Source organism: Theropithecus gelada, chromosome 15 (assembly GCF_003255815.1).
Source record: "Theropithecus gelada isolate Dixy chromosome 15, Tgel_1.0, whole genome shotgun sequence".
Lineage (NCBI taxonomy): Eukaryota > Metazoa > Chordata > Mammalia > Primates > Cercopithecidae > Theropithecus > Theropithecus gelada.
The window spans coordinates 18690992-18705048 of NC_037683.1; the positions used below are offsets into that span (position 1 = coordinate 18690992).

Here is a 14057-nt window from a genome sequence, read left to right on the forward strand (position 1 = left end):
GTGGCTCAAGCCTGTAATCCCAGCACTTTGGGAGGCTGAGACGGGCGGATCACGAGGTCAGGAGATCGAGACCATCCTGGCTAACACGGTGAAACCCCGTCTCTACTAAAAAAAAAATACAAAAAACTAGCCGGGCGAGGTGGCGGCGCCTGTGGTCCCAGCTACTCGGGAGGCTGAGGCAGGAGAATGGCGGAACCCGGGAGGCGGAGCTTGCAATGAGCTGAGATCCGGCCACTGCACTCCAGCCTGGGCGACAGAGCGAGACTCCGTCTCAAAAAAAAAAAAAAAAAAAAAAAAATACCTGCTTTGCCAAGTGCTAACTGGGTGACTTTGGGCAAGTTATGTAATTACTCCCAGCCTTACTTTTCCCATCTGTAAAACAGGATAATGATATCTATCTCAAAGAGTCCCTGTGAAGAGAAAATGCAGGCAAAGCCACCCAGAGCACAGTAGTTGCTACATAAATGCTATGGGCATCCCTTCCTCCCCCGTGTCTGTAGGTGTCTTCTGGCACTTACCTTGTGGTGCTTTGGAGTGGAGTTATCTAGAACTCAATTGTGCAACTACTCCAAAGAAACCATAATATTGAGGTCAGACAGATCCTACATTAACTTTTTATTTTTTAAATATTCACACGTGGTACAGGGAAATCATGTCTCTTTTAAGATTTTTTAAAAGTAGATTTATTAAAGTGTAATTGACATACAATAAGCCACATATTTAAAGTGTACAATTTGATATGTTTTGACATCACCTGGGAAACCATCATCACAATCAAGACAACATATCTATTCCCCACAAAAGTTTCTTTCCATAACACTTCCTCTTTGCCCCTGCCCACAATCCTCATCTCTAGGTGACTACTGATCTACCTTCTATCACCATAGATTTGCATTTTCTAGAATTTTACATAAATGGAATCATACAGTATCTACTCTTTTTCTGTCTGGCTTGTTTCACTTAACGTAATTTTTTGAGATTCATTCTTGTTGTTCTGTGTACCAGTAGTTCACTCTTTTTTATTGCTGAGTAGTATTCCAATGAATGGATATATCACAGTTAGTTTCTTCATTCCTCTGTTGATGACATTTGGGTTTGTTTCTAGTTTTGGTTGTTATAAATAAGGCTGCTATGAGTACTTGTATACATGTCTTTGTATAGATATACACTTTCATTTCTGGGGTAAATACTTATGAGTGGAATGGCTGTTTAACTTTTTAAGAAACTGCCAAACTTTTCCAAAGCAGTCGTACCATTTGATGTTCCTATCAGCCGTGGAGAGTCTACATAAACTTTTTAAACCAAACGTTAAATATCAACTTCCTACTATATAGAGAAGTTACTATATTCATTTAAACGCCAAGAGGAAAATATCCCCTCCCTAAATTAAAAAAAAAGCTATTGAGTACCTACCGTATGTAAATAACATCCATATATGATCATTACTTATTCTTTGGAATACTACTGCTGAATGTGCATTGCTTTCCCATTTTACAGATGAGGAAACTGACGTATGGATGGTTAACTAAGTGTACAACAAGCAAGTGGCAGACTTGAGCCCAGACCTGTCTGATGTTGAAACCTTTTTACCTCTACTATGTTGTCTCTCTCGTTACATGCTGAAATTTGAGACGCCCCAAATAGAACTCTAGTTAACTGTTGTTAAAAATACAAAATCAATACAGAACAACACATGTTCCACTTATGAAAAGAAGTATAACAAACGAAAAACTGCTGACTTCTTGCTAGTTATGGGAAGTTGGGAAGCCCTGTTCAGGTCTGGAAATCCTTTTCGTGGTTACAGAGGTACCAAACAACCTCAAGCAAAACCCAAATTCCTAGGGACAAAAGCATGGAAATGGCTGACTCGACATACCCAATGAAAATGCACAGAAGGCCAAAGGCAAATGGTTGAAAGCCTTCCTTCTTTTGCCTTGTCTGTGTGTTTCTCTCTCGCACATACACAGCCCATTGAAAATTAATGGAGTTTCTCAACTTGTTGTACCTAAAATGCCCAATACCGCATCTCTATCTGCCAAAATTCTACCACCTTCACTGTAACAAGGCCTTGTGAAAAGTAAGAATGTGGTTTGTACAGAGGATTGGGTTCAAATCCTGACTCCATTACTTCCTAGCTGTGTATCCATAATGGTGGGCAAGTCATTTTGCTTCTCTTAACTTCTGTTCCTTTATTTGCAAGGTCAGCCTGAACTATCTCACTGAGTAGTGAGAGAGGGTACACACCAAGGCATCTCTGCCACTTACCTGCTGAGTAGGATAAGTGTCTCAAGCCCTGTAAAGGTCACCTTTCTTACCTGGAAAGATAATAACATCTTCCTTGAAAGACTGATGTAAGGATTAGAGATAGCATCCCATAGCATTCCTACCACCTTCTCTAGGAATCTACCTCCTATCCCTGCCCAGACCACAGATCCCTCTTTCTTATTAATCCAAAATGGCCTGGAATTCCACCAACTTGTGAATACGGGGCCCCAAGGTGGGAGTGTTTCACAGTCCCCACAACTAGCACTGGTTTGGCAAACCACTTCATATCGTCCAGCCTTGGTTTCCTCAGCTATAAAAACAGAGATTCCACTTTCTTCATCCAGGGTGGCTGGCAAGAAAGAGTGGCCACCTCTGTGTTTCCTCTGCTTCTCTTTACCACAGCTCTTACCACACTGAATCACAGTTATCAGTTATGTCTACTTGTCCCATCATGTTTGAATGAACTTTCTGAGGACAGGGATTGTGCCCAGAGTCAATTCCAGGGCCTGGTACTTGGTAGCCACTCAACATTGTTAAATTGCTGGGCACAGTGGCTCATGCAAGAGGATTACTTGAGCCCAGGAGTACGAGACCAGCTTGGACAACATAGCAAGACGCCATCTCTACAAAAGGCATTGAAAAATTAGCTGGGGTAGTGGTGCACACCCACAGTCCCAGCTACTTGGGAGGCTGAGGCGGGAAGATTGTTTGAGTCTAGGGGGTCGAGGCTGCAGTAAGCAGTGAACAGGCCACTGCACTCCAGCCAGGGCAACAGAGTGAGATCTTGTCTGAAAACAAACAAACAAACAAACAAAAAACCCCACAAAAACGAGAGAGGGGGGGAGAGAGAGAGAGAGAGAAAGGAAGGAGGGAGGGAGGGAGGGAATGGAGAAAGGAAGGAGGGAGGGAGGGAAGGAGGGAGGGAGGGAAGGAAGGAAGGAAGGAAGGAAGGAAGGAAGGAAGGAAGGAAGGGAAGGAAGGAAAAAAAAACTGTTGAATTGTTTTTTACTACTAGTCCACTACAGTGATTTGTGTATATAATCCTCTATAATAATCTCTAGATTGTAAACTCCTGGAGGGAAGCGACCGTCTCGATTCAGATTAGCCACAGTCTCTCTTCCCCAATCTTCGTGTTTGCTTTCATAGCATTTACCACTATCTGTAATTATTTTATCACTTATTTGTTTATTGGCAATACATCTCCAACTGGATTATAAACTCCATAAGAGCAAGGATCTTGACATTTTAAATATTCTTATTCCTATGTCTAAAACTGGCAGATAGCACACACGCACACACAGTGAATGCACACACACATATAAGTATATATGGAATGAATGCATCTCAGCTTTGCTGCTTATTAGATATGGTCCTTGAGAAAATTACTCTGGCAAGTTTGTGAAAGTGCCTGGCACAAGGTGTTTCGCAGAAGCAAAAAGACAGCTGTCTTTTTCCAGTCACAGCTATTCAAGGTATAGTAAGTGAATCAAATGAGCCCCTTACCTCCCATCTACATATTCCCCGATATATTTGCTCCCTGTGTACTCCATGGAGCCTGTTTTTAGCTTCCAGCTGTTAGGATCCGGAGTCTCAGTGGAGACGGCATCACTATGACAACCTGGAGGGGTGGGCGGAGCCGAATAGAAGCCCCGCCCCCTGGAGGCGGCAAGCTTCTTGGTATTGCGCACGCTCCCTCGCTCGCGGGTGGGCAGAGCAGTGCGCCTGCGTGTTACCGTATGCGCATGCGCAGGCGCCGTGTGGCGCTCAGCGGTCGAAAGGGGAGTTCAAGGAGACCGGGGAGACGCGGCTGAGGGCTCCTCGTCGGGGTCGGGGCTGCAGCCGTCATGCCGGGGATAGTGGAGCTGCCCACTCTAGAAGAGCTGAAAGTAGACGAGGTGAGGCTGTCCGGAGGACAGGCAAGAGAGACATGGGGCTCCGGCTTCTCGGGCCTGGGCCCAGCCCCGCTTAGGCTCTGCGGATCCTGGGCCCCGGGCCCCCCTCCCCAGTCCTCCAACACCTATACAGGTCGACCCCCGGAGGTCCCCTCCGCAGCTTCGGGAGTCGCCTCCCCTCTCTACCCCACCCTGTTGCGTCCCGCAATGACTCTAGAATCCTCCCCCTTTCGCCTTCCACGGCAACCTGCTTCTCCTTCCGTGAATAATAGTGATGCATTTTATTAAGCACCAACCAGTCATTTTACTTAGCTTATGTCGCTTAATCCTCAAACTTGCATGCGAAGTGAGTATAGGGGCTCAATGTGAACCCTGGGGGCTCACAGTCGAGGGAGACAGTCACTACCTTAAAGTGGTATCACCGGTGCAGAGTGCATAGAGTGGGGCGAGGAGGCCGCGGGAAAACGAGACGATATTGGAGCGTGCATCTACTCGCAGCCATGGGAAGGTGTTTGGTAACAGGACTCACTTAAAGCATTCGTTTATTCAGGAGATATCATTTGAGTAATTAACATGTACACACAATGCTGGAAGAGGTATACTTCCTGCTTTCATGGACTTTCAATCCAGTAGGGAGACAGACACATAAAGAGGCCATCACAGTACAATGTAGTTAGTGCTGTGAGAAGTGAAATAGAAACATACCCTACTAATTATAGCTAACATGATCAAGTCTTCTAGATGCCAAGCAGGATGCTAATTACTTTCCGTGCATTAATTCATTGAATCTTCCCAGCAACACTGTAAGGTAGGATATATATATATACACAATGGGTCGTAACATGTTATAAATAAGGAACTAGGCCCCGAGAGTAGAAATGATTTGCCTAAAGTCATGGAGCTTGTAAGTAATAGAGCTGGAAGTGAACCCAGGTCTGATTTTAAAACCAGTGCTTTTCCACTGTATTATGGGTGAAAACTCAAAAGAATGAGAAGGCCTAGCAGAATCTGTGTGTTTAGGAAGCCAAGTACGGTTTGATGTGACCCTAGTGGTGGTGGTGGGAAGCAGCAGGTGCTGAGCCTGGAGAGGCAACTTGGGCTGAGATAGGACTTGGAAGCAGCTTCCACAAGGCCAGACCAAACAGTTTGGACTTGATCCCATAAGGGAGATGGTGGGAAGAGGTGGAAGGTTTTAAAGCACAGGAGTGCCATGGCAGGGCTAAGTAGTAGAACAGGCTATATTAAAGGAGAGGAAGACCAAGACTAGAAATGATGTGCCAGCACTAATATACTATGTTAAGTGTTTTCTTTGTTTGTTGTTGTTGTTTTCGAGACAGAGTCTCGCTCTGTCGCCCAGGCTGGAGTGCAGTGGCGCGATCTTGGCTCATTGCAACCTCTGCCTCCCGGGTTCAAGCGCTTCTGCGCTCAGCCTCCCGAGTAGCTGCGATTACAGGCGCCCGCCACCACACCCGGCTAATTTTTTGTATTTTCAGTAGAGACGGGGTTTCACCGTTTTAGCCAGGATAGTTTCAATCTTCTGACTTAGTGATCTACCCGCCTTGGCCTCCCAAAGTGCTGGGATTACAGGCATGAGCCACCACGCCTGGCCATATGTTAAGTGTTTTACCTGCAATGCTTCATTTAAACTTAGATGCCTGTGAGAGTGGCAACTGTTATTTTCCTCAGAGGAAGAAATTATTAGCTATGTTCAGGGACTTATATTAAAGTGACATTTACTCTGAGGTGGCAGAGGGGAGCTGCCCTGTGGCCACCAGTCTTTTGTTCCCCGCCACCCCCCATGTAGCTGGGTTAATCTTGAGTTGCTGAATTTCTTGTTGCAGTTTTTATTAGGTTCAACAAACGTCTGAGATTCTATTTCATAGAACTGGTATATCTGAAATACATTTGCCTTTAGGCTTCACACAATTGAATGAACATACAGATAATTACTTAAATAACTAAAATACAAGACAAAGTGTGATTAAATACTATGAAAGGGGGCAGATATGGTTTAGGAAAAGATTTGAAGTTGGATCTAAATTTTAGGCCTACCTGCCGGTCACCTTGATTACTTGATTTTAGCATTTGCAGACATGGTTATTTGTAAGATGAGGTGATCCCAGCTATAAAATTCTCTGAAGCTATAAAGGGAATAGAGAAAGCACTTTTTGGGCATAATGTAAGATGTGGCTAAATGGCATTTGAAGAATGGCACTTATAGGCAGAGATGGAGAGAAGACCCCTCTGAGTGAGGGTAGGGTCTGAGCAAAAGTAAGGAGATGGGAAAATACAGGGAGCCAAACAGGAGTTCAGTGTTCTGAGAGAACATAAGTAGTCCCTTTTTGAAATGTTGTGGGTGAGAAGAATGGGAAGATAGTTTGGGTCCAGAAGCCTTTCCATACCCGTTAAGAAGTTTAGGCTTTATTCTGCTATTAAGGCTGAATGAGAGTTTGGTTGCTAATTTAATAGCAGAGTAAAATAAGAATTGTCGTTTAGGGAGATCACTCTAGCAGCTGTGTGAAGAGTGGATTGAAGAAACAAAAAGAAAAACAGGGAGACTGGTCTCAGTGGTTCTTAAAATTATTGAGAAAGATGTTAATGATCCCAGTGTAATTGGTGTTTACAGAGACTGTGCTTTCAGAGAGGAAAGAACAAGTATATCTAGAATTGATCAGACTTAGCAATGGATTTGATATTGGAGGCAGGGAAAGTTGAAGAATCAAAGTCAGATTTGCAACATGGCAATATTTCTGGTGAAGCCAGAAGAAGGAGCAGGTTTGGAGAGCGAGTTAAATACATTTTGGACCTCATTGGCTTAGGAGTTATGACACATCTCCATTGAAAAAAGCAGTCAGAAGCTTTGGACTGGAAAGTCCTTGGACATACTGACAATTTTGAGTGAAAATAAAAATAGCTAATATTTATGGTGTACTTTCAATGTGATAGGCACTGTTCTTATTTTTATATGTATTAGCTAATTGAATCTTCGTAACAGTTTTATTAAATAAGTACTATTCTCTGTTTTACATAAATTTAGGAAAACTCAAGGTATGGTATAAATAAAGTACTATAAAAAGAGGTACAGACATAGTTTAAGGAGGCAAGGACAGGACTAGAAGTTTGATTGGCTCTAGATGGTGACTTTGTCTCAGTTTCCACACCTGCAGACTGTGTAACCCTGCTGCGCAGTGAGGCTGTTGTGAGAATAAATGAGGAAGGATGTTGAAATTCTGTGTTCTTTGAGACAAAGAGAGCTGAATGAATTTGAGAGGGTATTCACAGTAAACAGCTGTGAAAGGATGTTGTTTCTGTTGGAATTCATCAGTCTTAGTGAAGAAGCAGGTGAGGGGATATGGTGACATCTCAGGTTCATCCACCTCAGTGATGGTGATATCATGGGAAGAAGCCTCATTGGAGGTCACAATCTCAGTGTTCCAGTTTTGGGGTTGCCACCGGGGTTGCCACTGACTCACTGTGTTGTCTCTAGCACATCCCTCTTTTTCATTAATTACAAAACAGACTCAATGTCTTCCTTTATTTTCCTGGGACAGGGATGGTGTTTTATATGCTCAACAACATGAGTATACCTTCGTTTTGATAAGATTTCCACATTTGTAGGGAAATAAATAATGCAGGCAGGCCTTATAGTTTTGGGCCTTTGAATAGATGAATCAGCCAGTTAAAGCTCTTTTAAGGCATATGACAAGTAAATATAACTAACTTAATTATTAAAATATATTAAGCTTTTAAAAAAGTTTGAGTGTTAGTTTTTATTCTCCTAGTTGTTTATAGGTAATAAAACAAGCAAATGTGTGCCAGTTTTCCTAAATAAATTATTTTCAAAACCTGTAATACGAAAACTTTACAGATTTTAAACATAAATTTATTAGAGTCATCATGGCAGATTTCACTTATGTCATAACTTTATTTTTGATAATTGTAACAGTTGCACTATTAATAGACATAGTCATAACTTTATTCTCCTTTCTATAGTGTATAGATTATTACCCTTGTCATCTTTCCTTGCCTTTTATTAATAACCTAGCTGCGTAAAGTGCATAAAAAATAAAATTACAGCTGGGCGCGGTGGCCCATGCCTATAATCCCAGCACTTTGGGAGGCTGAGGTGGGAGGATCACTGAGGTTGGGAGTTTGAGACCAGCCTAACCAACATGGAGGAACGCTGTCTCTACCAAAAATACAGAATTAGCTGGGTTTGGTGGTGCATGCCTGTAATCCCAGCTACTCAGGAAGGCTGAGGCAGGAGAATCACTTGAACCCGGGAGGCGGAGGTTGCGGTGAGCCGAGATTGCGCCACTGCCCTCCAGCCTGGACAAGACCAAAACTCGGTCTCAAAAAAAATAATAATAATAAAATAAAATTACAGACTGTTCTCACACAAAAAATTTTAATTTTACAAATCAAATTCAGTAGTGTATTAAAGCATAATACACTGTGACAGACTAGATTTTATTCTAGAAATACATTGGATCCATTTTACAAAATCTGTTAATGCTCTATGTTACATTTATAAATTAATGAAAACGAAGCCTAAAAATTTTAGTCTTTTCTGGTATAGAAAACATGGGTAAAGCAAAACTAATTAGAATTAGAAAGAAGTTTTCTTAACAAGGAATATCCAAACAACTATATTCCAGATACCAACAGCAAATATTATACCAAACCTGCTTTTAATTTTAGAAAAAGGGAAGGTTGTCTGCTGTCATTGCTCTTCATCTGTATTGGCCTGAAGGGGTTGGTCAAAGCAATAAAATAGGAAATGAGAATAAGAAGAAAAAATAAAGTATGAGAAGGGAAAGAGACAGTTTTTATTTGTAAATGGCAGTTTTTCTGTTAATCTTCTTGAGTTTTGTGTCAGAACTAACAAGAGTTCAGTAAGATGGCTGGAGAGAAAATACAGTGTACAAGCAAGCAGTAAACAAGCAGATTTTCAAAAGCAAGCAGTTTGAAAATCTAATAGAAAAACTATCCTATTTAGATAGTATCAAAAGTGCTAAAATACTGAGGAATAAACAAGAAATCTTCAAGGTCCCTATAATGAAGGAGACTGTAATTTTAACCAAAGGACAAGAATGACCTGAATATGAATAAATGGAGAGAAGTACTGTGTTGTGGATGAGAAGGTGTAATTCATGTATTCCTGTCTGTTTTCTAATTATTGTATCCCCATTTTCTAGCAAAGAGTGGGTGCTCAACAACTACTTATGCTAGACACTATTTTGGGTGCTTGGTGTGTACCGTAGTCAACATTATATTTAATTACCATATATTAATTTAGGGAGAATTGATATCTTTACAGTAGTGAATCTCTGTTGATAACAAAATCCCTTCCCTTTTGGAGCTTATATTCTAGTCACACACAGACCACTCAGTGGCTCTTAAAATTATTGAGAAAGATGTTGATGACCCCAGTGTGATTGGTGCTTACACAGAGATTGTGCTTACAGAGAGGAAAGAACAAGTATATCTAGAATTGATCATGAGTGCTAAGACCAGACCACATGAGTGACCACTGATGCTAGCTTATATAAGATGATTAGAGAGAGACTCTCTGAGGATGTGAAGTTTGAGCAGGTACCCAGTTTTATAAAAGTGCCCATTGTTCCCTAATTTAATATATAACTAAATTTAATACAGTTTGAATGCAAATTATTGGGGGAAGGTGTTCTTCTGAAAGAATAGCCAGAAAAGTTTTGAAAAGGAAGAATGAAGAGGATGGTTCTCCCAGATAACAAAATGTTCTCTTCAGTGACAGTAATTAAAACATTGTGGTATTGGTATAAGAAAAGGTAGTACAGAAAAGGGACCAGCAGGTCTCTTGCTTAAGCAGTTGTTAGTAGGCCCTGGGCAGTTTACAGTTCTTTCTGTGCTGGCTGTATCTACACTGTGTATCTTCTCAAGAAAATATCACTAAAATGCTATTGAGGGAAACTGGTGTGCATAGTTAAAGGGATAGCAACCTTGGATATGCTCTGATTTTTAAAAAATTTGCAGATTTTAGTACTTTATTATTAGTTACTACTAGATGGACTAGATGGACTATTACTAGATGGACTAGATGCTGTTTGTGATCCCTTCCAGCCTCGTCTTCTGTGACTCTGTAGTCCTCTGGGAGTTTTATTTATCCATTAATTTGATTTAATTTAATTCTTTTTTTTTTTTTTTTTTTTGAGACAGAGTCTTACTGTGTCACCCAGGCTGGAGTGTGGTGGCATGATCTTGGCTCACTGCAACCTCTGCCTCCTGGGTTCAAGCAATTCTCATGCCTCAACCTCCCTAGTAGCTGGGATTATAGGTGTATACCACCATGCCCAGATACATCTCTAGTATCTTCACTAGCGATGAGCTTTCACTGTGTTGGCCAGGCTGGTCTTGAGCTCCTGACCTCAAGTGATCTGCCTGCTTTGGCCTCCCAAAGTGCTGGGATTACCTGTATGAGCCACTGTGCCCAGCCTTATATATCTATTAATTTTATTCCAGCAGCAGAAACTCAGTGAAGCTCTCCAGAGTTGGTTCCTCTCCCTACATCCTAGAAGCTTCCATCCTTCTCCACACCCCCTTTCTGTCTACCATACATATCTAAAGATTCTATTAGGGGTGCCATTTCTTCCACTCTAAAATGGGGATAGTAATGGGAATAGTAACCTTTTCATGAGATTATTGTAAAAGTGAAGAAAATAATATATGTGAAAGAGCTTCGTGTTCTCTAAATCACCACAGATTATAAAGAATCGCCGGGTGAGATGGCTCATGCCTGTAATCCCAGCTACTTGGGAGGCTGAGGCAGCAGAATCACTTGAGCCTGGGAGGCCGAAGTTGCAGTGAGCCGACATCGCGCCACTACATTCCAGCCTGGGTGATGGGAGTGACCAAAAAAAAAAATGACAAAGTCAGAACAGTGCTACTTTTGGTAGCACTTGGTAAAGTCAGAACAGTGCTACTCTTGGTAAAGTCAGAACAGTGCTACTTTTGTGTTCTCTATTCTGACCCGCATGAGGTTAACTTGAGAAAGTGGTATTCTGGTTCACAGTCTGTGGTCTTTTTCCCATCTTTCCTTTCCTAGGTGAAAGTTAGTTCTGCTGTGCTTAAAGCTGCGGCCCATCACTATGGAGCTCAGTGTGATAAGCCCAACAAGGAGTTTATGCTCTGCCGCTGGGAAGAGAAAGATCCGAGGCGGTGTTTGGAGGAAGGCAAGCTGGTCAACAAGTGTGCTTTGGACTTCTTTAGGTAAAAATCTTCTGGTATCAGTGCCTACTTGGTTGAAACATAAAGGTTTAAATTAATAAGTGAACAGCCAGCTAATAATGTGGATTTTAGTAGGAAGTACATAGGCTTTGAAATCAGACCAAGGTAAAACATTCAAAGGATGATAATTATTTTTAGTTTTGTTTTTATTATCTGGCAAGTTCTTTAATCTCCATGAATCTCAGTTTCCAAATTGTAAAATAATACCTATCTACATTTGCTAAGCAAGTGACTGGTGACCATTTTTGCTACAGCAAGGGGAAAGTCTTTTTGCTGTGAAAAATTTGAAAAGGCATGTAAAACAACTTAGCACAGTCCTTTTTAAGCAGGCATTCACTAGGTTGTTGTCATTACTACAGAACACAGGTATGATGGAAAGAAAATTGTATTCAGAGTTAGGTTTTAGGTAGGTCACTGTGCTTGATACTTAAGTTAAAAAAACCTAAACTGTGTAATTGTAGGAAGATGTTTTAACAAGCATATTAGCACTCTATTTAAAAGGAGAGAAAGTCAACTCAAAGGAAATTGGCTCTTGTAACTCTGAAGTCCAGAAATAGGCCTGGCATCAGGCAGGACTGGATTCAAGGGCTTAAATAATTTCACAATTACTTGATGTCTTTTTGCCTCTCCTGTTTTCACAGTCTTTTAGTTCTGGTTTTCTCTGTTTACCTCATTTCAGAAAGGCTGTCACCTTGCTGTACCACAAATGGCCACCAGCCACTCAAGTTGCTATTCTGTTGATACTTGCTTAGCAAACCTAGACAAAGTGTGCCCTTTATCCAGAAGTGAGCAGAAGCTCCTGGACTGAGTCTAATTGTCCTGGCTGGCTGACTTCATATACATATCATTGCATCACTTGTGCTTCAGGAGATAAAAGGCTCTGATTGGTTAGGCCTGAGATGGGGAGTGGACTTAGCTTCATCCAAACCACATTGCTAAGAGACAGGGAGGGGTTGTTTCCAAAGGAAAATTAGAAGGATGTTACAGAAGAATGGGGGAATGACTGCTGACTAGGCAAAAACCACCAATGTCCACAACAGTGACATTAGAGAAAAGAAAAATAGATACCTTAGCACAGTAGCTGCTTTCCTTCTTTCTTGCTTCTGCTGTCTTTGTCCCTATGCAAAGATATTTTTATGGTTATAATCATAGTATGTATACATTGAAAAATTCATTTTTATTTTTCACTTGACATTATTGGAAACATTCTTGAAGTTGCTGTATAGTCTTCATGATCTTTTTTTTTTTGAGACGGAGTCTCACTGTGTTGCCCAGGCTGGAGTGCAATGGTGTGATCTTGGCTCACTGCAACCTCTGCCTCCTGGCTTCAAGCGATTCACATGTCTACAGGCCCGCACCACTAAGCCTGGCTAATTTTTTTGTATTTTTGGTAGAGATGGGGTTTCACCATGTTGGCCAGGCTGGTCTCGAACTCCTGACCTCAAGTGATCCGCTCTCCTTGGCCTCCCAGAGTTCTGGGATTACAGGTGTGAGCCACCGCACCTGGCCATGATCATCATTTTTAATGGTTATATATTATTCCATCAGTGGATAAACCAACCATAACATACCTGACCAATTCCTGTTATTGAACATCATTGTTGATTTCAATTTTTGATTATTTTGGATAAATCTGCAGTGATTACCTTTGCGTGTAGATCGTTTTCATTAGTCAATAATTCATCGGCATAAATTTCCTAACAGTGAGGTTATTCTATAAAAGGCTTTGAACATTATTATGGCTCTTGAACTTTATTGCTGTTTTTTTTTGTTTGTTTTTTTTTTGAGACAGAATGTCGCTCTGTTGCCCAGGCTGGAGTGCAGTGGCGCGGTCTTGGCTCACTGCAAGCTCCACCTCCCGGGTTCACACCATTCTCCTGCCTCAGCCTCCTTAGTAGCTGGGACTACAGGCGCCTACCAGCACGCCCGGCTAATTTTTTGTATTTTTAGTAGAGACGGGGTTTCACCGTGGTCTCGATCTCCTGACCTCATGATCCGCCTGCCTTGGCCTCCTAAAGTGCTGGGATTACAGGCGTGAGCCACCGTGCCCGGCAATTGCATTTAGTTTTTAAATGTTGGATCAGTTTATGCTGTCCTCAGCGCTGGCTTCTGGTATGCATAATATTTAAATATTTGGGGAGTGCAAATATTTTTGGATGTTTCAATTTGCATTGATTTGATTGCCAGCGAGGTTGAGTGTGTGTGTGTATGTGTGTGTGTGTGTTTATTTAAACAAACAATTTTTCTCTTTTTTTTGAGACAGAGTCTCACTCTGTCACCCAGACTGTAGTGCTGTGGCATGATCTTGGTTTGCTGCAACCTCTGTGTCCTGGGTTCAAGTGATTCTTGTGCCTCAGCCACCTGAGTAGCTGGGATTACAGGTGTGTGCCACCACGCCTGGCTAATTTTTGTATTTTTAGTAGAGATGGGGTTTCGCCATGTTGTCCAGGCTGGTCTTGAACTCCTGGCCTCAAGTGATCCGCCTACCTTGGCTTCCCAAGGTGCTGGGATTACATGCGTGAGCCACCACATCCAGCCTAAACAATTTTTATTTTCTAAGAGAACTTTTGCAAAGCTTTTTTTCCATGGCCCAGTGGTAGTACGTTTTAAGCGGGGAATGTTTGGATTTCACAA

The 14057-nt window shown here is 41.8% G+C and overlaps 2 protein-coding genes across 5 annotated transcripts in view; one reads left to right on the forward strand and one right to left on the reverse strand.

Annotated features, from left to right (window-relative positions):
- Window positions 1–3874, reverse strand: part of MORN5 (MORN repeat containing 5) — a 49464-nt gene extending 45590 nt beyond the window's left edge. For both annotated transcript variants that reach the window (XM_025359927.1, XM_025359926.1), the window contains exon 1: window positions 3769–3874. In XM_025359927.1, coding sequence (XP_025215712.1) covers window positions 3769–3815 — 47 coding nt within the window. In that variant the 5' untranslated portion in view covers window positions 3816–3874. The remainder of the gene's footprint in view (window positions 1–3768) is intronic.
- The window catches only part of NDUFA8 (NADH:ubiquinone oxidoreductase subunit A8), a 62618-nt gene that overhangs the window by 31492 nt on the left and 17069 nt on the right, over window positions 1–14057 (forward strand). For 2 of the 3 annotated variants that reach the window (XM_025359924.1, XM_025359922.1), the window contains exons 1-2: window positions 3968–4160; window positions 11242–11405. In XM_025359924.1, the coding sequence (XP_025215709.1) occupies window positions 4110–4160; window positions 11242–11405 (215 nt within the window). In that variant the 5' untranslated portion in view covers window positions 3968–4109. Of the gene's footprint in view, window positions 1–3967; window positions 4161–11241; window positions 11406–14057 lie in introns of those variants that run through there. The other variant, XM_025359923.1, reaches the window with a different exon arrangement.